The 22,698-nt window shown below is 35.2% G+C and overlaps 1 protein-coding gene across 7 annotated transcripts in view; it reads left to right on the top strand.

Moving 5' to 3' along the window:
- Nucleotides 1-22,698, top strand: part of AP3B1 (adaptor related protein complex 3 subunit beta 1) — a 234,808-nt gene that overhangs the window by 32,118 nt on the left and 179,992 nt on the right. For 6 of the 7 annotated variants that reach the window (XR_014058467.1, XM_081505951.1, XM_081505949.1 and 3 more), the window contains one exon: nucleotides 9,601-9,675. Coding sequence is in view for 5 of the 7 variants with exons in the window: in XM_081505951.1 (XP_081362077.1) it covers nucleotides 9,601-9,675 (75 nt within the window). In the remaining 2 variants the exon portion in view is untranslated. Of the gene's footprint in view, nucleotides 1-9,600; nucleotides 9,713-22,698 lie in introns of all 7 variants that reach the window. The other variant, XM_081505953.1, reaches the window with a different exon arrangement.

The following is a 22,698-nucleotide window of genomic DNA, read 5'->3' as shown; positions in this document are numbered from 1 at the left end:
CACTATGTTGTTTCTGATTTTAATGGACATATTTGTAATGTTTTACTCTTGTGGAATTCAAGTACATATATATCTATATATTTAAGTGAAGTTGTATTATAGTTTTCATTTTGTCCTGTGTTGAGGTTTTTTGTTAGATTCACACTATGAGTTATTATTTAAGCCATCTTGGCCTGCTCCATTATTGCAAAGATTTCCCCTCTCATTTTTAGCCTTTATGTATAAGTCTGAGATGGCAACCCACTGCAGTATTCTTGCTTGGAGAATCCTGTGGACAGAGGAGCCTGGAGGGCTGCTGTCCATAGGGTCACACAGAGTCAGACACAACTGAAGCGACTTAGCAGTAGCAGCAGCTGAGATCCAGTTTGCATTATTTCTTATGTATGGTGTGAGATTAAGAGGCGAATGTTTTTTAACACAGGTATATCTAATTTTCCTCTATTTTTGTTAAATATTCCACTGTTTGTTATTAAAAAGCTATTCTTTCCCAACCAAATTTCAACCTCAAATGAAAATCAGTTTACTGTGTGTTTGTGGACCCACTTTTGAACTCTTTTGATTCATGGGTCTTTGTGGCCTTCTGTTTACCAATACCTCACCCTTGATTTATGTAGCCTTAAAATAAAGTACCAAAAGTCTTCATTAAAAAAAAAAACAAAACTTTGTTTATGCTCTATCCTTTGCATTTCCATGTAAATTTTGAAAGGTTGTCCATTTCTACCAAAAAAAAAGCTTACTGGGATTTATAATGGAATTGATTAAATCTGGACTTTCCTAGTAGCTCAGATGGTAAAAAATCTGCCTGCAGTGGAGGAGAACTGGGTTCGATCCCTGGGTTGGGAAGATCCCCTGGAGAAGAAAAAGGCTACCCTCTCCAGTATTCTGGCTTGGAGAATTCCATGGACTATATAGTCTGTGATATCACAAAGAGTCAGACACAACTGCATTAAATCTATAGATCAATTGACTTTTGACATCATTTTGTCTTATGACCCATGATCACACTTCTCTCTCTTGTTTCTGTTATTTTTAATTTCTCTCAACACTGTAGTATAGTTTTTAGTGTAAAATTTTAAGTTCTGTTTTTTTTTGTTAATAGTTATTCTAAATGTATTGTGTCTTTGAATGCTATTAAATACTGTATTTCAATTTTTTTAAATGGTAATGATATTTAATAAGATAAATTCAATGAACATAAGTAAATGTCTATAAATATAAGGTTTCTTTCATGGCACAGCCCTACATCACATTCACTTCAGTTCAGTTGCTCAGTTGTGTTCGACTCTTTGCAACCCCATGGACTGCAGTATGCTAGGTTTCCCTGTTGTCCATCATCAACTCCCAGAGCTTACTCAAACTCATGTCCATTGAGTCAGTGATGCCATCCAACCATCTCATCCTCTGTCGTCCCCTTCTCCTCCCACCTTCAATCTTTCCCAGCATCAGGGTCTTTTACAATGAGTGAGTTCTTTGCATCAGGTGGCCGAAGTATTGGAGGGTTTCAGCTTCAGCATCAGTCTTTCCAATGAATATTCAGGACTGATTTCCTTTAGGATGGACTGGTTGGATCTCCTTGCAGTCCAAGAGACTCTCAAGAGTCATCTCCAACACCACAGTTCAAAAGCATCAATTGTTTGGTGCTCAGCTTTCTTTATGGTCCAACTCTCACATCCATTCATGACTACTGGAAAAACCAAGTTTTGAGTAGATGGACCTTTGTTGGCAAAGTAATGTCCCTGCTTTTTAATATGCTGTCTAGGTTGGTCATAACTTTTCTTACAAGGAGCAAGCGTCTTTTAATTTCATGGCTGCAGCCACCATCTGCAGTGATTTTGGAGCCCCCAAAATAGTCTGTTGCTGTTTACATATCTATTTGCCATGAAATGATGGGACCAGATGCCATTATCTTAGTTTTCTGAATGTTGAATTTTAAGCCAACTTTTTTACTCCCCTCTTTCACTTTTGTCAAGAGGCTCTTTAGTTCTTTGCTTTATGCCACAAGTGTGGTGTCAGAAGTAGATATAAAGCAGAAGTAGTTTTTTTTCTGGAACTCTCTGCATATCTGAGGTTATTGATATTTCTCCTGTCAATCTTGATTCCAGCTTGTGCTTCATCCAGCCCAGCATTTCTCATGATGTACTCTGCATATAAGTTAAATAAGCATGGTGACAATATACAGCCTTAATATACTCCTTTCCCGATTTGGAACCAGTCTGTTGTTCCATGTCCAGTTCTAACTGTTGCATCTTGACCTGCATACAGATTTCTCAGGAGGCAGGTCAGGTGGTCTGGTATTCCCATCTCTTGAAGAATTTAACACACTTTGTTGTGATCCACACAGTCAAAGGCTTGGCATAGTCAATAAAGCAGAAGTAGATGTTTTTCTGGAGCTCTCGCTTTTTTGATGATCCATATTCACTTACAGTAATTTAACTATTCTCATTTGGCAGTAATGTCATGCAAGTGAATTTGCTGATGACTGGGAAAGTTACAAAGTAAACCCAAGGCCACTTAATCAAGAGTCATAGCAACAAAGAAACCCTAGGAATGAAGGTCAAGGCAGTAGGTTGCAGCTGGCCAGATATGATACTATTTGCCCAGTTTTCATTTAGGAATTTGCTGCAACAAATAAAAGGATTTCCCTTGTGGCTCAGATGGTTAAGTATATGACTGCAATGCGGGAGACCTTGTTCGATCCCTGGGTCGGGAAGTTCCCCTGGAAAAGGGAAAGGCTACCCACTCCAGTATTCTTGCCTAGAGAATTCCATGAACACAGGAGCCTGGCGAGTTACAGTGCTTGGGGTCACAAAGAGTCAGACACAACTGAATGATTAACAACAAATAAAATAAGTTATCTCCTCTTAGTTATTAGAAAACAAGAAAATGACAGGTATTGCTGCTGCTGCTGCTAAGTTGTCACCTCTTTAACCATGAAATTAAAATATTTCCTCAGTGTTTGGTTAAAAGAAAAAAGACTTTAAAAAGAATATTAATTATTCTTATATGTTCACAATAGAAACTCCATGTCCGGATTTAAAACACTACTAGTAGTTGTAGTAGTAGTACATACTAGCTTAAGAAAAGCATTTGGACAATACGGCTTTTGACATATTAAAGTTCCATGGGGAAAACTAAGACATCTTTTAATTTTGTTTTAATATCAAACTAACTGAAACTTAAAAATTCAGTAAAAGCATGGGTTGGTCTGATTCAAGAAGTGCTTCCAAAATTAATTCACCTAGCTTCCTTTCAGGAGAAGTTGTTCATCACCACAGATCTTTTCTGACTTAACTTTTGGAGAAGAAAATAGAAAATCGAAGCCATAGCACAGTAGCTCTGTCAGGTATTTCCCCTTGTGGTTCACTCTTAAACTCGCAATTATTGGTGGCTAATTTTTTCTTTTATTATATAACTAGTAATTGTTTTTCTTGAAATTTTTTCCATTGTCTATTATAACAATCATTTGTTTACCTTTACTTTTGTCCAGTTTTTAGTATGATTCTAGTTAGCACCATGTTTCTATGTGGAAGCTTTAAAAATCATTTTAAAATGTTATGTTGACATATGCACATTTATGCATCACTTCAAAACATCTGTTGGGTGGAAGTAGTTTGCTAGAGGCCAATTAGTAGAGTATTATATTGGCTTCAAAATTTCTTTATTTTTTTAAATGTAATTTTCAATATTTATATTTCTTTACATAATTTGGATTTCATGAGCCCTGAATATGGGGTTTTATCATCTCATATAATTGTATACAGGGTAGTTTTAAGACCGTAGCTTTATAGTTAAAAAGCTTTAAATGTTTCTAAATTTTCATTTGCCAAAATTTTAAATGTTGTGTATTTGTTTTACATTACTTTCTAATATGTATCAAAATGCTGGCAGTGCACATCTGACTATCTTTCACAGTCGGTAGCCCTGCATTTCAACAGAGAATCTCGTCAGCAGTATCTACCAGCGAGAAACCATAATGATTGTCTCAGTTCATTTTATTATCTTTCTTTGGTAATACCTGAGGCTTATTTAGAATCGTGGGGAAATGTTTCCAATGGTTCGTATGTTGAATAAAGTCTCATGTATGCCCAAGCATGCTTAGGGAAGAAAAGCTACCTACTTCAAAATCTTGTGGTCACTTATTACACTGCAGGACTCAAGTTGAAACATACATATGTTAGTTTTCTTGATATTTCAAAAAAATGTGTGTCTAATGTTTAAAGCACATATTCATATTTTATCCTGGTTTGATGAAATGTGTACTAAGAATTTGAAATGTATTGCTTCATGTAGTGAACTTGTAATAAGTTTTTTAGCTAAAATACTGATGAGTTGATTATTCCGAGTCCTTGAAGAAATGGAATATTTCAGTGCATTGAAATCTTTGATATATTTTCTTTTAGTAAGTATTGGATGTTAAAGGTCTTTCTCAGATTAGCTTGCTTGTCTTTTTGGGATAATGAGCAAATCTGAACCTTCTTTGATGGATAAAATTCTTTAAATTTCTAATTTATTGATATAAATTATTTCTTAGTCATACATATTACATGGTATACATGGTATTCGGTTGAACTTTAATAGAACGAAGGGGAAAAAATAAGATTATTTTAATTGATACAGAAAAAGCATTTGACAGAATTCAGCACCCTTTCATGATAAATCACTCAACAAACTAGGAATAAGAAAAACTACCTCAGTGTTTTAAAGGGCAAATGTGAAAAATTGACAGCTAACTTCATACTCAGTGGTAAAAGGCTGAAAGCTTTCCCTCTAAGATTAGGAACAAAACAAGGATGCCTATTTTCCCCACTTCTGTTCAACATAGTAATGAAAGTTTTAACCATGACAATTAGGCATGAAAAAGAAATAAAAGATATCCAAATTGGAAAAGAAGCAAAATTATCTTTGTTCTTAGACAACATGATTTTATATTTAGAAAACCTAAAGATTCCACAAAAAATCTTTTAGAACTAATAAGAAAATTCAACAAAGTTACAGGATAGAAACTTAACACATAAAAATTAGTTGTGTTTCTATACAGGAACAATCACCAGTCAAAAAAGAAATTATGAAGACAGTCTTATTTATGGTAGTATCAAAATGAATAAAATACTTAAGAATAGACTTACCCAAGGAAACAAAATATTTGTACCTTGAAAACTAAAATGTTGCTAAAAGAAATTAAGACACAAATAAATGTAAAGATATCCCATGTTCATTGATTGGAAGACTTATTTAGATACCAGTATTCCCAAAGTTATCTACATATTCAGTGCAGTTTGTATCAAAATCCCAGGGATGTTTTTTGCAAAAAAAAAAAAAGTCTATGTACACACACAGACACACACACACACATTAATTTATTTGACTGCTCTGGGTCTTAGTTGCGTCATGTGGGATCTTCCATTGCAAACATGGACTCTATTTTGTGATTTGCAGTTTATCTCACAACTGCTCCTCAGTATGTGGCATCTTAATTCCCTGGCCAGGGACGAACTCATGTCCCCTTCACTGCAGAGTGGATTCTTAACCACTGGACCACCAGGGAAGTCCTTGGCCAAAACAGTCTTGAAAAAGAAGAACAAGTTTAGAAGTCTCACACTTTCTGATTTCAAAACTTACTACAGAGCTGCAGTAATCAAAATGTGTGGTACCAACACTGCTGTATTTAAAATGAATAACTAACAAAGTCCTACTGCATAGCACAGGGAACTCTGCTCAGTGTTATATGGCAGCCTGGATGGGAGGGAGTTTGGAAGAGAATGTATACACGTATAGCTGAGTCCCTTTGCTGTCCACCTGAAACTATCACAACATTGTTAATCAGCTATATTCCAATATAAAATAAAGTTTTTTTAAAAAACATCACTAGGTCTAGCCCATATTCAATAAGAGTAGTTAATGAGAGTGTGTATGCTGTGGGTAGGGATGACTGGAAACTGTGTCTGAAGCTGCCTACCATAGAGTCTGAGAGGCTTTTAAATGATGTTTTGATCCTGTTATTGTCCTTTTTAGTTAGTTAAAGTGTAATAAAGAAAATGTAAGAAGTAAAAACAAAACAAAAACAAAAAAGTGCTGTCTTTTGTGAACTGTAACATATTATATAAAAAGGCAAGCTCCTGAATGCTCTCATTTGTAGAATTTGAAAGTTGTTAAGAGAGTAGATATATCACCACAAAAAGAAATGTAATATTTTTATGGGGATAGAGGTGCTAACTAACCTTATTGTGGTATCAGTTTGCAGTATATACATGAGTCAAATCATCACACTATACACCTTGATCTTAGTTATGTCAGTATCTCAATAAATCTGGAATTTTTTAAATAAAAAGGAATAAATAACAAAAAAATGGGTAAATACCTAAATATTTCTCTTGTTTTATACTTCAGTAGTGAGTAATATTAAAGCCACTTATGATTGGATGGTAAGTTACTCTCAGTTCAATTCACTTGCTCAGTCGTGTCTGACTCTTTGTGACCCCATTGCAGCACGCCAGGGTTCCCTGTCCATCACCAACTCCTGGAGCTTAGTCAAACTCACGTCCATCGAGTTGGTAATACCATCCAACCATCTCATCCTCTGTCATCCCCTTCTCCTCCCGTAAGTTACTCTAGGAAAAGGGATAGCCTGTGTCTACTTATTCCCCAGATAGTAGCTGATAGGTAAATAGTTGTTTTCCAAAATATCTCAAGTTAATTACATAGTGTAGAAATTTGTTGAAATTTCTGACTTGTATATAGTGTCATACCTGGAATCAAAAATGTCTTGGATTGAAGAGCAGAATCAATATGTCAGAAGTTGAAATCACTAGAAACTAGTCAATTTGTTCAATAGAGATTAAAGAGAAGGGAACAAAACTTCGGGATCTTGTTGAACGGTATCAAAACATCTAACAAATATGTCAATCTAACATATTTTTTTAGGGCAGGAAAAATATTTGGAAGACATACTTGTTGAAAACTCCCCAAACTTGATGTATGACTTAAGTTTGTAGATGAAGGAAACTCCTTGAACCCCAATCAGGATAAAACTGAATGAAAACCATTCATAAGCATATAGCAGTTAAACAATAAAGAAAAAATTTAGAAAGTACTTGGGAAAAAAAATACATTGCATACAAGGGAACAGTAATTTGAACAACTCCATATATCTCATCAAAAACCGTGGGATCTTGAAGTCAGTGAAACATTTTAAAAGAAATTCTAATATTTGGTTATATAAGGTTAAATAAAATATATTGTTAAATTTTAAAAAATGTGTGGTACCAGCTTAAAGACAGACATATATGTAAATGTGTGTATATTTATTTATATATATACACACACATATAGAGAGTGCCTTAAAAGAAAAATTTCACGTATGTGGCCACATTATTTTCAACAAGGGTGCAAGAAAAAATTGATAATTTAGACTATAGCAAAATTTAAAACTTTGTGCATCAAATGAAACCATCAGCCACATGAGAGGGCAACCCACTGGAGAAAATATTTTTAATCATATGTGATATAGACTTTGCAGAATGTGTAAAGAACTCACATAACCTAATAACTTGTAACATATAAACTCTAAGATGACCATAGAAGGTTTGACATATCTTGACTTCCTTAACTATGTGTCTGTAAACTGTGTTTGTGCATCTTTGTAATTTTCTCATAATTTCTAGAAGAAGAACCAATAAAAATTACATAAAAAGTTATAGCCAAATAGTCAATATAAAAATAAAAATAAGTTTATTATTCACTAAAAATATTTCTAAATCATGAGAGTAATGGCAGTCAGAACAAAAAAAGCACAGGGAATAAGGAAACTGATTAATAAAGTGATAGAGCTGAATCTAACTGCATCAGTAATTATAGGAAACTGATTAATAAAGTGATAGAGCTGAATCTAACTGCATCAGTAATTATATTAAATGTAACTGATCTAATGTCACCAACTAAAAGAGACCGTCACATTGGATGAAAATGTCAAGATGCAACTATATGTTCTCTAGGAAAAATCTACTTTTAATGTAAAGATAAAGAATATAAAGATGGCAAAATATATACCATGCAAAATCTAACCAAAACATTAAAGAACAACTCCCACTCCTGACCCTAGCACTTCCCGTTTCTCCTGCAGTGCTTTGACTTTCTCCATAGTACTCGTTATCCTCACATTGTTTTTTGTCCCTCGCCCCCATTAGAAGTAAGCTCAGATGGGTAAGGGGCTTCCCTGGTGACTGAGAGATAAAGAATCCGCCTGCCATGCAGGAAATGCAGGTTCGATCCCTGGATCAGGGAGATCCCCTGGAAGAGGAAATGGCTGCCCACTCCAGTATCCTTGCCTGCCAAATCCCGTGAACAGAAGAGCCTGGCGGACTACAGTCCATGGGGTCGCACAGAGACAGCCACAACTGAGCAGGCATGAACAATCCAGTGGGTAAAGGCTTTATTGTTCATGGTTTTATCCCCAAGGCCTAGAATAGTTCCTGGCATGTAGTGTCCTCTTGGCGAATATTTGTTGAATGAATTTGACTCTACAATTTTTTTTCTCCTTCGTGTAGTAACATCTTTTTTGAATAGCATTCTGTAGACTAAAGTTGGGGAAGCCTTGGAATAGGGTATCATAGCACAAGATATCTGACTTAGGTAATTATTGAATGACTGAAAGAAGGGACCCTAGGGAACATGAATCCCTCTCTCCTCATTTTACAGATGAGAAAATTGTAAAAATCACATAAAAATACTTTAGCTGCACCATTTTATGAACCTTCTTTAATCCTCGGAAGGTTTCACAAAACAAAAAATTTGACAGGTAAAGAAATAGAAAATGAAGATTAGCTTATATTAGAGTTTTCTAAAGCTGTCATGTAGAAAATCTTCTGAGAGATGATTAACTGAGATTATTATTGTTTAAAATGTCACATAGTATTTATAAAACGTTTTTGTAAATTTATAAAACTAAACGCCTTATATATCTTTTTAAGATAGTTTCTTAGATATGGTATATAACAAAGATCTTTCTAAAAAATTAGAAGTTAACACAGGAGGATGAATTAAATCTTGTTTTTTCTCTTAGAAAATATGGTGATGCACCTAACTTTAGTGAGGAAAGGAAGAGGACCTCGTGAAGGGAGTTTTGAAGAAAATGGTTGGAAATGGTTGGAGAAGTAGGGGAATCTACTAAAAAAAAAGCGAGAAAAAATGACTGTAGTTTGTTTAGAATAACATTTATTCCCCACCTCCACCCCATTGCAAATGTATTACATCTTTAATGTAAGAACTTGTTAAATAAAGAAGAGTACAAATATTTGAAAATGTTTATAATGCCATTAGCCATAGAAATCTATTACAAATATCGTATGTCTTAAATTACTGTGTTTCTTCCCTAATATGTCTATGTATTTGTGTATTTATATTGATTCACAAGAGATTGTCCTTTGATGCAGATAGTTGGGCTAAGTAAGATGACTCAAAAAGAGTTAAGCTTGTTAATTCTATAGCTTACTTGTTTCTGTAGCTTATCTTCTAAATATTGTTTGTATGTAGAATTTATGTTTTGTTTTCAAATGACTAATTTTTTAAAAGTTTGAGCTCTCATATTCTACTTTTATTCCTCAGATGATTGCAAAAGGGAAAAATGCATCTGAACTATTTCCTGCTGTTGTGAAGAATGTGGCCAGTAAAAATATTGAGGTACTGTTTTGATTCATAATTTTCATGATTCCTTTTGGTGTGATAGAATCATATACTTTTCAGTTACTTTGAAATACAACATAAGATACTTAAGTGTCACTAGATTTTTGATAACAAATAGAATGTCCATACTCTTAATAGGTGGAATCGAATACAAAGTAGACATAATCTTAGCTTGGAATTTTGCTGGAGAATGTGAAAAGTAAAATTGAGATTACTTCACCTTGGTTAAGGATAGTAACTTTCTAAGTATTCTTAGAAGCCAGTTTTGTTGAAGTTCTGCTCTTGGGACTTGATTTTAAAATACTGTATGTCCAGTGAAACAGGCCTAAATTTCTACACTATTAGGGCAGAGACTGAATCCAGATGTTAGGACTCCAAATCTAGTGCTTTCCCTGGAGCATCTTAGTTCTGGTAGACCCTTTCTCAGTGTGTAGCAGGAGGTGAGCAGAAGGCAGGATATAGTGGGAGCCTTCAATTATTGGTCTCTCTGTATAACTGTACTTGGAATTTGAAGTTGAGACATTCACAGAACTTTGAGGCCAAGGTAATTAATATTAGATCAGATGGACTAATATGAGTCTGGACTAATATGAAATGGACTAATGTCTTCCGATAGAGCATGAAAGAAAAATAGAATGAGCCCATGTAGAAACTGTTGAGAGAGATGAGTAGGATTGAAAAGTTCAGTGAAGAGAATTAGAGATTCATCTGAGCAAATGGTGTGTTTTTTTGTTTTTTTTAAAATTAATTTATTTATTTTTGGCTGTACTAGTTCTTTGTTGCTGTGTATGGGCTTTCTCTAGTCGCGTTAAATGGGCTATTCTCCAGTTGAGGTATGTGGGCTTCTCATTGCAGTGGCTTTTCTTGTTGCAGAGCGCAGGCTGTAGGGCGCACGGGCTTCAGTATTAATAGATGTGGTGCACAGGTTTAGTTGTGCTGTGGCATGTGGAATCTTCCCAGACCAGAGATTGAACCCATGTCCCCTGCACTGGCAGGTGGATTCTTAGCCACTGGACCACCAGGGGAGTCCCATCTCTGCTTTGTAATTGGAGTGTTTATTTTGTTAACACAGGATGTATTTATTGATGTTGAATTTGAGTGTACTATTATACCATTTCTTTTTTTTTTGTTTCCTTTGTTTTTTTGTTCCTCTCTTCTTTTTTTCCTCTTTTTTAATGGAAGAAATCAGACTTAAATTTTTCTTGTTTTTATTTTTAACCTGTTCTTTGCATTTTTTTTCTTAGTGTTGGCTGTATCCACACTTTTCACAGTCCAGTTATGTTTAATGTTGCACTTCTTCACATAAAGTATAGAAATCTTGCAACTGTATAATTCATATCCCTATTGTCTTTTATATTTTAGTTATTAACTTACCAGATTTATGTAAGTTAAAAACATTATAAGACAGTGTAGTTTTTCCTTTAAATACTTATGTGATGTAAAGGAGTTAAAAGAAAAAACAGAAAAAAGTATTTATCATTTATTCAGATATCCAGTGTTCTCTTTGAGTTCTAAGGATTAAGATTTTTGTCAGTATCAAGATCATCCTGCCTGAAGAATTTCTGTTGGCCTTTTCTGTAATGGAGGTCTGCTAGCAATGAATTCTCTTACTTTTATCTGAAAATGTTTGCATTTTGCCTTCATTCCTAAAGAATTATTTCACTGGTTGTAGACTCCTGGGTTAATAGTTTCTTTTTGTTTCAACACTTAAAGATGCCTTGAAGATTCTTTTGCCGTCCATAGTTTCTTATGTAAAGTTTCTGATGACTGAATCATTGATCTTCCTATATAATTTGTAATTTTTCTCTTGATGCTTTCATGTATTACTCTTTATCTTTGGCTTTGAGTAATCTGACTATACTGTACCTTGGTGTGATCTTATTCGTGTGCATTTGGTTTGGTGTGTGTTGAGCACCTTAGTCCTGTAAATTCCTGTCTTTGATCAAAAGTGGAAAATTTGGGGCGATTATTTCTTCAGGTAATATTTGCCGTCTTCTTTTTTCTCTTTCTGGTACTGAAATTGTATATATGTTATGTTGTTTAATTTTTATCTGAGAATGTATGAAACTTTGTTGGTTTTTTTTAGATTTTTTCTTATCCTTTATATTATATAATTCTTACTCATCTATTTTTGAGTTTGCTTACTCATTCTTCTGTTCACTCCATTTAATTAAGTACATTCATTTTTACTTTAGAAATTAAGATAGTAAAAGTATTAAAACTATTTTTTCATTTTAGAATTTCAGTTTATACCTTTATATCCTATGTTTTCCTTGCTGAGATTTCCTATATCCTACATTAAAGGAGACCACATTTTCTTTTTCTTAAGAGTAGGTGTAACACCAGCTCTAAAATCCTTGTCTGCTAATTCCAGAATTCTTCCTCAGGCTTGCATTCATTGATTTCCTTTTCTTGTGTGCATATGTTCCATTTTTTTACTTTTTCATATGTTGGGTAATTTGGGTTGTTCCTTTGACATAATGAATATTAAATTATGTAGATTCTGCATCCTTTTATATTCTATAGGTGATGTTTTTGTTTTAGAAGGCAGTTATTTTGTCTAGATTCAGATTGCAAATTCTGTTGCATAGCCAGCAATTTAGTCTCATATTTTTTGTCTTTTGCTGAGCTACTTTGAATCTGTTCTGAGCTTGCATGGTTCAGAAGTTAGTCAGAGATGTGGCTAGAGACTGCTTGAAGAGCCCATCTCCAGCTCTCCTTATGGGATTCCCCTGTTTTCTTCAGTGGCCATGGGGTTGCTGTGTTCACTTTTGGGTTCTGTCAGAGAGACTGGTTTGTCCATCAGTGCCTCTACCTGCACTTCATTCACTGTTCACTTAGCCTCAGCAGAAAGCCATGGGAATGGGGAAGTTAGTTCATGCAGCTCTTTTTCTTACCATCTTTGCACATACTCTCTATACCAGAAGAATCTGTTTCCGTTTCATTGCTGGGGACTTTAGTGCTTTTTGTATTATGTCTAGGTTTTTTAATTGTATGTGGGAGATTGTTCTACTGGGGTTTTATTCCAAAATTACCACAAGTCCACATATCTATTGAAGAGATTTAAAAAGGAGCTCCTCTTCCCACTCCCTAAAGTCTTTTATTTGTCCTTTAGTGTTTACCATTCATGTCCCTTTTGATTCCTTCATGTAAGTCCATGAATGACTGAATTGTTTTCCCTGAATGACTAGAGGAATTTCTTTCATGTTTCTGTTTTGCTGGTGATGAATTTTCTCAGCTTTTGTTTAAAAAAGTCTTTCTCTTTTTTTGTATACAATTTGAAAACATTTTTGCTGAATAAAATGTATATTTCTATGTTCTTTATTGTCGTTTTCTTTTAGTATTTAAAAAATATTTCATTGTTTTCTGACCTACATGGCTTCTTATGACAAGTGTCTTGTCATTCTTCTCTCTCTCTCTGTGTAAGCTGTCATTTCTTTCCTCTGTTGATTTTAAGATTTTCTCTTTATCACTGGTTTTCAGTTTTACTGTGGTATACCTTGACATATTTTTCTTCATGCTTATTCTGCTTGGGGTTTGTTGAGCTTCTTACTCACGTGGGTTTATAGTTTTCTTAAAATTTATAAACACTTCAGACATTAGTTTTTCAGAAATATGTCTTTCTGTCTTTGTTCCTTCCGGTATTTCAAGCAGACATACAGTACACTAATTGATATTGTTGCGCAGGTCACTTTTTCAGTCTTTTCTCCCTGTGCTTCACTTGAGAAATGCTCAGGTTAACCCATCTTTCCTTTCGTAGTGTCTAGCTGTTGTTACTCCCCTGCAGTATAGTTATCTTACCAGCTACTGTATTTTTCATTTCTACATGTTTAATGAGATCATTTTTATATCCTCCAGTTATCTCTTCAGCATATTCATATTTTTGTCTACCTTGTTGGACATATGGAGCATATCTATAATAGTTGTAACATCCCTCTGCTAGTTCTATCATTTCTGTCATTTTAAGTCTTTTTCCGGAGACTGATTTTTCTCACAGTTATGATTCATTCTGTCCTGATTTTTGTTTAAATTGTGTTGAGTTTTCTTGTGATGCACAGTTAAGTTTATGTGGATCATTTGATTCTTTCCAAGCATACTTGTTTTGGATATTTTATTCTGTTTTATTTTAACTGCTTAGAAGCTCTGAGAAACAGTCAGTAGCTGTATCAGATCTCCAAGCTAGTCCACTAAATACAAATTTCTTACCACCTTATCCTTTTTTTTTTAATGTATTTTAAAATTTTTAATTGGAAGATACTTGTCAAAGCATACTTTCAATGTTTACTAAAAGATACAGAAACACCTTTAGTCTAGACGAATGTAACCCCACTACTAAAGTTCCCTCCTCTTTGGTATTCTGCTTTGAAAACTCAGGCACCCTTGGCCTGTGTGAACTTTGATCACTGTCTCCTTGGCACAGTGAGTCTTCTGGATTCTATTTGAGTTGCTCCCTTGATTTTTTTTCCCCTTTCTCAGGGTTCACTACTGTGTACTCTACTGTGTGAGCTTCCCTGGTGGCTCAGACGGTAAAGCGTCTGCCTACAATGTGGGAGACCCAGGCTCAATCCCTGGGTCAGGAGGATCTCCTGGAGAAGGAAATGGCAACCCACTCCAGTATTCTTGCTGGGAAAATCCCATGGATGGAGGAACCTGGTAGTCTACAGTCCATGGGGTCACAAAGAGTCGGACACAACTGAGCAACTTCACATTCACTTTCACTTTCACTCTACTGTGTACTGTGTACATGTACTGCCTGGTGTCCAACATACGAAAACTTTTGTTTCATTTTTTTCCCCCTGATTTTCTGTGTGGTTAAGGTAGGGAGGATAAATAAGATCTCTCAGTTATTATTTCTGAGTTATGGCTTTATATCATAATCTGGAAATATTTTTAAAACCCTAAATTATATGGAAAGTTATCAGTCAAATGAAAACATTACTCTCAAATTTTCCTACTTGCCATGAAGAATTTTCAATTTATAACTGGTTTACATGCTTGAAAATTCTCTTCTTCTTTTTCATTCTTTATATCAAAGTTCTGTAATGAGGTCTTACAATGCTTGATAGCCAGAATATATTAAGTAAGCTGTGTATCATTAGCAGTTTTATAGTCAGTACTTAATTACTTCTAGTTTGGAAAACAAGGCATTTTCTAATGAAAAGATTGCATTTGGTACAAGAAAAATAGAGTGCATAAAATAATCATGACCTGAGAATGATGATTAGAATTTTTTACTTAAGTGAAACAAACACATCAGCCAGGTCACATTTCATTTGTGTTATACAAACACAGTGTTGATATGATGTAGACTCTTAGCTATTATTTGAACACTCTGCAATAGATTGGGCGTTATTGTATCTCTCATATAAGAAAAACTAGTAGTTTAAATAATTTGCATTTGCATGTTCAAAATCTGGAAAAGCGTGGTGAAGTGTATGTTATACAATTTCTAGAGTATACATTTCAGTATATGAAATGTTTTCCTGCCATCTTAAATTTTTTAATAGAATAATTTATATTATAGAATTTTATAGATTCTATGAAAGTTTTAAACCTACTTTTTAGATACATTTTGAAGTAATTTCGTTTTCTATTAGATAGTAAGTACAATACATATTTCAGATAGATGAATTTTGTGTGCAAATGAATAGGTGTCATAAAATGAACTTGACTAACTTGAGTAAATTAAAATCGAAACACTTGTATACTTGTTGCCAACTTAAGAACTAGGATAAATTAATATTGGACTTAAGTTGACGAACTGTTCTTTCTCAGATTCTAATTAATGGGATAAATCTAGACTGAGCATGTAATCTTACAGTATTTGCAAAGTTTACTTATGATTAGTTTAGTATATACTTATTAAGTACTATTTATGAGCTTGTTACGATGTATAATTCTGAATTGATAATTCAGTTAAACTGTCTTTGTGGTATGACAATGCCATCTGAGCTCATAATTTGATATGTACATTAGTTTTATGATTTCTGGTATAAGAAGGTTCAAGTAGCTGGGGGAAAAAATCAAGATTTCACTTAGAAAATTTGTGAGCTGTGGGTAAAGCTTGTCTTAGTGCCTTACTTATAACACCTCATTTTGTCCTCACAAATAACCCTGTAAAGTTGGTTCTTTTATTTTCCATATTTTTATTATGAGGAAAAAGTAGCAGAGAGGTTAGGTTGTGTGAGCCCGGTCACACACTAGTATGTGGCAGTCAGAATCCAAAGCCAGGTAGCTTGGCTTCAGAAACCATTTTAGGTCATTGCCCTTTTAAAGCCATCCTTCCTGTTTGAATCCTTCCTCCTTTTTCTTTACTTTCTTTGACCTTTTATGATCATCTGGTATTAGCTATCCTTTGGGGAGTATCTGGCATTGGTATACATTTGTTTTAACTTTATTGTATTGAAGGAAATTTGGCTTACACTGTTGTATCAGTTTCTACTCTACAGCAAGGTGGTTCAGTTATACATATGCATTCTTTTTCATGTTCTTTTCCATTATGGTTTTTCACAGGATGTTGAATGTAGTTCTCAGTGCTCTGCAGCAGGACCCTGTTATTTATCCATTCTGTATAACAGTTTGTATCTCTGATCCTTTCTCCAACCCCCTCTCCCTCTTGGCAACCACAGGTCTGTTCTGTATGTCTGTGAATCTCTGTTCCATGGATAAGTTCATTTGTGTCACATTTTCGATTCCACACGTAAGTGATATCGTATGATATTTGTCTTTTTCTGACTTACTTCACTTAGTATGATAATTGCTAGGTCCATCCATGTTGCTGTAAATGCTGTTGTTGTCATTGTTCAGTCGCTAAGTTGTGTCTTACTCTCTGCAACTCCATGAACTACAGCAAGTCAGGCCTCCCTGTCCTTCACCATCTGCTGGAATTCGCTCACAGATCATGTCCATTGAATTAGTAAATGGTATTATCTCATTCTTAAGTATTATCTCATACTTAAGGAGTAGTATTCCATTGTGGAAGCAGTGACAGATTTTATTTTCTTGGGCTCCAAAATTACTGTGGATGGTGAATGCAGGGACAAAATTAAAAGATGCTTGCTCTTTGTAAGGAAAGCTATGATAAACCTAGACAGCATATTAAAAAGCAGAGACATCACTTTGCTGACAAAGGTCCATATAGTCATAGCTATTGTTTTTCCAGTAGTTAAGTATGGATGTGAGAGTTGGACCATAAGGAAGGTGGAGCTCCAAAGAATTGATGTTTTTGAACTGTGGTGTTGGAGAAGACTCTTGAGAGTCCCTTGAACAGGAAGGAGATCAAACCAGTCAATCCCAAAGTAAATCAACCCTGGATATTCATTGGAAGGACTGATGCTGAAGCTGAAGCTCCAATACTTTGGCCACGTGATGCACAGAGCCAACTCATTGGAAAAGACCCCTATGGCTGGGAAAGATTGAAGGCAAAAGAAGAGGGTGGCAGAGGATGAGATAGTATTAGTGACTCAATGGACGTGAATCTGAGCACACTCTGGAGATAGTGAAGGACAGGGAAGCCTGGAGTGCTGCAGTCCATGGGGTCGCAAAGAGTTGGACACAACTTAGCAACTGAACAGCAACAAATATTCCATTGTGTATGTGTACCACATCTTGCTGTTCATTCATCTGTTGATGGACATTTAGGTTGTTTCCGTGTTTTGGCTATTGGGAATAGTGCTACTGAAAAGATAGGGATGCCTGTATCTTTTCAAATTACAGTTTTGTCTGGGTATAGGCCCAGGAGTGCGATTTCTGGCTAATATGGCAACTGTTTTTTTAGTATTTTAGAAACCATTGTACTGTTTCCCATAGTGGTTGCATCAATTTACATTCCCACCAGCAGTGTAAGAGGGTTCCCTTTCCTCCATACACTCTCCAGCATTTGTTATTTGTAGATTTTTTTTTTTAAGTGATGGCTCTTCTGACCAGAGTGAGGTAATACCTCACTGTAGTTTTGATTTTCATTTCTCTAATATTTAGTGATGTTGAACACTCTTTCCTGTGCCTGTTGACCATCTGTATGTCTTCTTTGGAGAAATGTCTGTTTAGGTCTTCTGCCCATTTGGGTATATAAATTTTTTATGTTTTAGATATGAATAGAAATGACCAAGTCCTTAGATATTGGTAATAAGTTATGCTGTAACTAGTTCCTTTTGGACTTCCAGTATTCTTGTTGTAAACAGAAAATTCTGTACTGTTAATTGTTTATTCAAAGCTATTTGTAATGTTCCATTATCAATAGTAGAACTCTTCTATTCATTTTTATCCTTTACAATCAGATTCTGATATGCTGGCTAATATTTGTAACAGAAGTGTCCCTATAAATGTAATTACAGTAGTCTGCCTCTCCCCCATGGTTTCACTTTTCACGATTTCAGTTACCCATGGTTAGCTGCAGTCCAAAAATACTAAATGGAAAATTCTAGAAATAAACAGTTCATAAGTTTTAAATTGCTCACTGTAACACATAGTGTGATGAAATTTTGTGCCATTCTCTCTGGGATCCCCAACCATTGATGACATCTGCTCCTGACATCAAACCATCAACATTGTCATGCTCGGTGATCCCAGGATCACCCATAGCAGATGATCCTCTTGCTGATGTAACATCAGAAGGTCAGTAGCAGCCTAACCCTGTATCACAATGCCAGCTTCATTCACCTGAGTTCGTCTTACACATAGGTATTTCATCATCTCCCATCACCACAAAAAGGAGAAGGGTAGGTGCAGTCCAATAAGTGAGAGGGATCAGATTCACACAACTTTTATTACAGTATATTGTTATGGCTGTTCCCTTTATTATTAGTTATTGTTAGCCTCATACTGTGCCTAATTTATAAATTAAACTTTATTATAAGTATGTGTATGTAGGGAAAAACATAGTATATGTGGAATTTAGTACTATCTATAGTTTCAGGCATCTACTGGGGGTCTTGGAATGTACCCCTCACAGATAGAGGGGGACTACTGTATTGATCTGTTTTTTCTAGGTTTGTTTTGCTCTTAAAATACTGTTAGTTTTTGGAAACAGGCTTAATCCTCTAATGTTGTGGGAAAACTGACCTAAGCTGCTTAAAATTTATGTTCAGAAAACGGATGTTTCATTGCTGTCAAGTACAAAATTTCATTTTTACAAGTACATGCTGCCTTAGACACACAGTTGAGCTGTACGTCATCTGCCATTCGATGTCAAATGATACCAAAAGTGACCTAGTAAGCAATCAGTGGTTATAGTACAAAAATAATCAAAGGTTTAGTCAATAACTCATGAAGTTTGATGCACTAGTATTGATAAGCTAATTAAACAGATCTGCCTGTGTTCTTCCAGCCTACTGGGGCTCTGCTGTGATTAGCTTTACAGCAAGGAGTATTGTAACATTGAATGAAAGTAACTGATCAGAGAATGGTGTAGTCACGAAGCTTTAAGTACTCCCATTTCTGGTCACAGAATGGTTTCAGAGAAAGTAGGCTTTCTCTGCACACCTGCAGCCAGTCAGTGCATAGGCCTCTTGTGGTCAGTATTGATTGACTCTTATAAGAGAACTTGAACAAATTTAGTGTTTTGCAACCTTCTGTGATTTAATATTGTTATGCTTTTTGCTATAACAGTCATAAAAATCCTTCTCCAATGGTGAACAATTATAGCAATGCCTGCTAGCTCAGCTGTGGTTTGAACGTTTCGGTGTTGCCAGTATTCATACTAGATATATTTTGGAGTTCATAATTCAGCTTTAAGAGCTGGCTTACAGTTAGGTAAATAAAGATGTTGCTGAGAAATAAATCCCAAGAAGATGAGGTGGGTGTGGACCCAACCCATTCTTGTTTCCACACTTCCCTGAGAACTGTAGACTGAGATCTGAATATAATTGGTGAAGAGAAAGAGTATTTTAAATGATTAATTTTATTAAAAAACCCACAAGTTAAAGACTTTGGAGGCAATCTTCTTAATACCTGTTGTTTTCTAACAGTGTGTTGATGTTCTTTTAAGCATCTGTTTCATGAATTATAACTATTGGTGGTAAGTTAGATATAGCAATCTAACAGGAAATGTCTCCCACTCCCCTCTCCCCACCCCGTCTCTCACTGGGCTGTGATGTTTCATTCAGCTGATGATTATTGGGCTCTTACTGTGTGCCAGGCTATGTGACTATACAGATGAGTAAGGAATGGTGCCTGTACTAAATAACCTCACGTTCATTCCAAGGTAGATTTTAAAAATATCTTATTTAAAATCTTGTGTTGATTTGATATGTTTAAATTGGTACAGATCAGTCAACCAGCAAATGTTGGCTCCTTTTTGGTGCTGTTGTAATCTTAGGAACTTTAAAATCTGGTTGGGGAGAAAAGGATAAGTGTTTCTTAAACTGGGATTTAAGAATTTTAAGATGTTATACATCCATTTAAATATAATCTAAAGCATTGGGTATATTTGGATCATTTGGTTACCATCTTGTATACTAGTATCACTTAATTTTGGAACCCATTTTTTGTATTCTTATGTCGGATCACTTGATTCAGTGATCATTTGAAGGTTTCATGGACTTGAAGGGGTCTGAGTGGGTTGGTATCATCTGTGGATGAATGGGCACTTGGGTGAGATCTGCTTTTGATTGATTGACATGCCGAGGTGTGTTTTTTTTGGAGTGAATTTGTTCCTGATTGGCTAACATTCATAAGCAAGGGGCTGTCACAGTTCGGTTGACTTGCAAAAACTTGTTGATTTAGCTGAGTTTTTGTCTGTTGAACTCATTTAAAATAGTTCTGGTGGCTACACGTTGCCAATAGTATAGAAAAAGCTATCTTAGAGGAGTGTGGGAACTTAAAAATACTTTGTTTCAGATTGTTTATAATGAAAACTTCAAATACTTTTAAAATCAGAGAAAGTACTATTATTTTTCAGTTGGAGGTTGTCTGGAAAGATGAGATTCACCCCTGAAATGAAAATGTCTTTATTGTTTTATGAGTATAAACTTAATATTCATTGTAAAAAAAATCAATAATATGGAAAGATGTAAAGAGTGAAGGTCACTGGTTAATACCATTACCCAAAGATAGTCACTGTTAACATTTTACTGTATAATTTTTTTAACTTTTATGCTTAACTGATTTGAATCTTGGTTCTTCATCTAATAGATTTCCATATTGCTCAAGTTACTTAACATCTCTGTGCTTCAGTTTCTTCACCTGTAAAATAGAAATGATAATACCTATTTTGTGAATGCAAAATTAATTAATTAATCTAAATAAAACGTTTAGAACTGTGCCTGACACATAGTTAAGTATATAACTATTTGCTATTATTACCATATTAAGTCCAGTCTAAGACATGTGTTTTGTATTTTAAAGTTTATGCAGTTGGGACTTATCTTTACAATTGAGGATGACTTAAAATTGGCAGAGGTTTTTGTACTTTTCTTGTGGTCCATGAAATTATGGTACATCTTACAAATTGATGGTGTACCCTTAGACTGATAAAATACGGCATATGTGTGTATATTTTCTATTAATACAGAAGTGAGATCATAAAATGCATACTGTTTTGCATCCTCAAAAATTTTTGCAAGGACATGTTTTTCAATGTCAAATATAGATTCACTTAATTATATATAATGGCCACAAAAGTTAGAACTGGACATGAAACAACAGACTGGTTCCAAGTAGGAAAAGGAGTACGTCAAGGCTGTATATTGCCACCCTGCTTATTTAACTTATGTGCAGAGTACATCATGAGAAACGCTGGGCTGGAAGAAGCACAAGCTGGAATTAAGATTGCCGGGAGAAATATCAGGAACCTCAGATATGCAGATGATACCACCCTTACGGCAGAAAGTGAAGAAGAACTAAAGAGCCTCTTGATGAAAGTGAAAGAGGAGAGTGAAAAAGTGGGCTTAAAGCTCAACATTCAGAAAACTAAGATCATTGCATCCGGCCCCATCACTTCATTGCAAATAGATGGGGAAACAGTGGAAACAGTGTCAGACTTTATTTTGGGGGGCTCCAGAATCACTGCAGATGGTGATTGCAGCCATGAAATTAAAAGACACTTACTCCTTGGAAGGAAAGTTATGACCAACCTAGAGAGCGTATTAAAAAGCAGAGACATTACTTTGCCAACAAAGGTCGTCTGGTCAAGGCTATGGTTTTTCCAGTGGTCATGTATGGATGTGAAAATTGGACTATAAAGAAAGCTGAGCACCGAAGAATTGATGCCTTTGAACTGTGGTGTTGGAGATGACTCTTGAGAGTCCCCTGAACTGCAAGGAGATCCAACCAGTCCATCCAAAAGGAGATCAGTCCTGGGTGTTCATTGGAAGGACTGATGTTGAAGCTGAAACTCCAATACATTGGCCACCTGATGCGAAGAACTGACTCATTGGAAAAGACTCTGATGCTGGGAAAGATTGAAGGCAGGAGGAGAAGGGGACGACAGAGGATGAGATGATTGAATGGCATCACTGATTCAGTGGACATAGGTTTGGGTAGACTTCGGGAGTTGATGATGGACAGGTAGGCCTGGCGTGCTGCGGTTCATGGGGTCGCAAAGAGTTGGACATGACTGAGCAACTGAACTGAACTGAATGGCCACATAATACAGTGTTATATGGATGTACTGTAATTTGTTTTACTGTTCCTCTCCTAGTGGAAATTTTATTGTTTAATGTTTGCTTTTATGGAAGATTTTGATTAGTAGAACTTGAGAGAAAAAAGGATGATAAGCTAAGTGAAAATTGAGACAGAAAACAAAATTATATTTGAGGACTGTTTCTGGTTGACTGGAAAGGGAAGAATATGGGCTGTATTGAGTAGGTTGTACATACAGTATGGGCTGTATTATATATTAGGTTTCGTTTTTAAGATTTTGTAGGTCTCTTCAACACTGAAGAGTAACTGGAAATATGTTTTTTGTTAATTTCACCTATAACCCTGTCAATATAGTACAGACAAATTGATATTACCTGAAATGGTGTGTTTAGCATTTTTATTAGTAATGACAAAGATGTAGAAAGTATGTTCATTAAGTTT

The sequence above is a fragment of the Giraffa tippelskirchi genome, chromosome 7 (genome assembly GCF_054371585.1).
Source record: "Giraffa tippelskirchi isolate mGirTip1 chromosome 7, T2T-mGirTip1v1.2.pri, whole genome shotgun sequence".
NCBI classification, from domain to species: Eukaryota; Metazoa; Chordata; class Mammalia; order Artiodactyla; family Giraffidae; genus Giraffa; species Giraffa tippelskirchi.
Note: the sequence above shows the minus strand (reverse complement) of the source record. Positions and strands in the feature narration are given on the sequence as shown.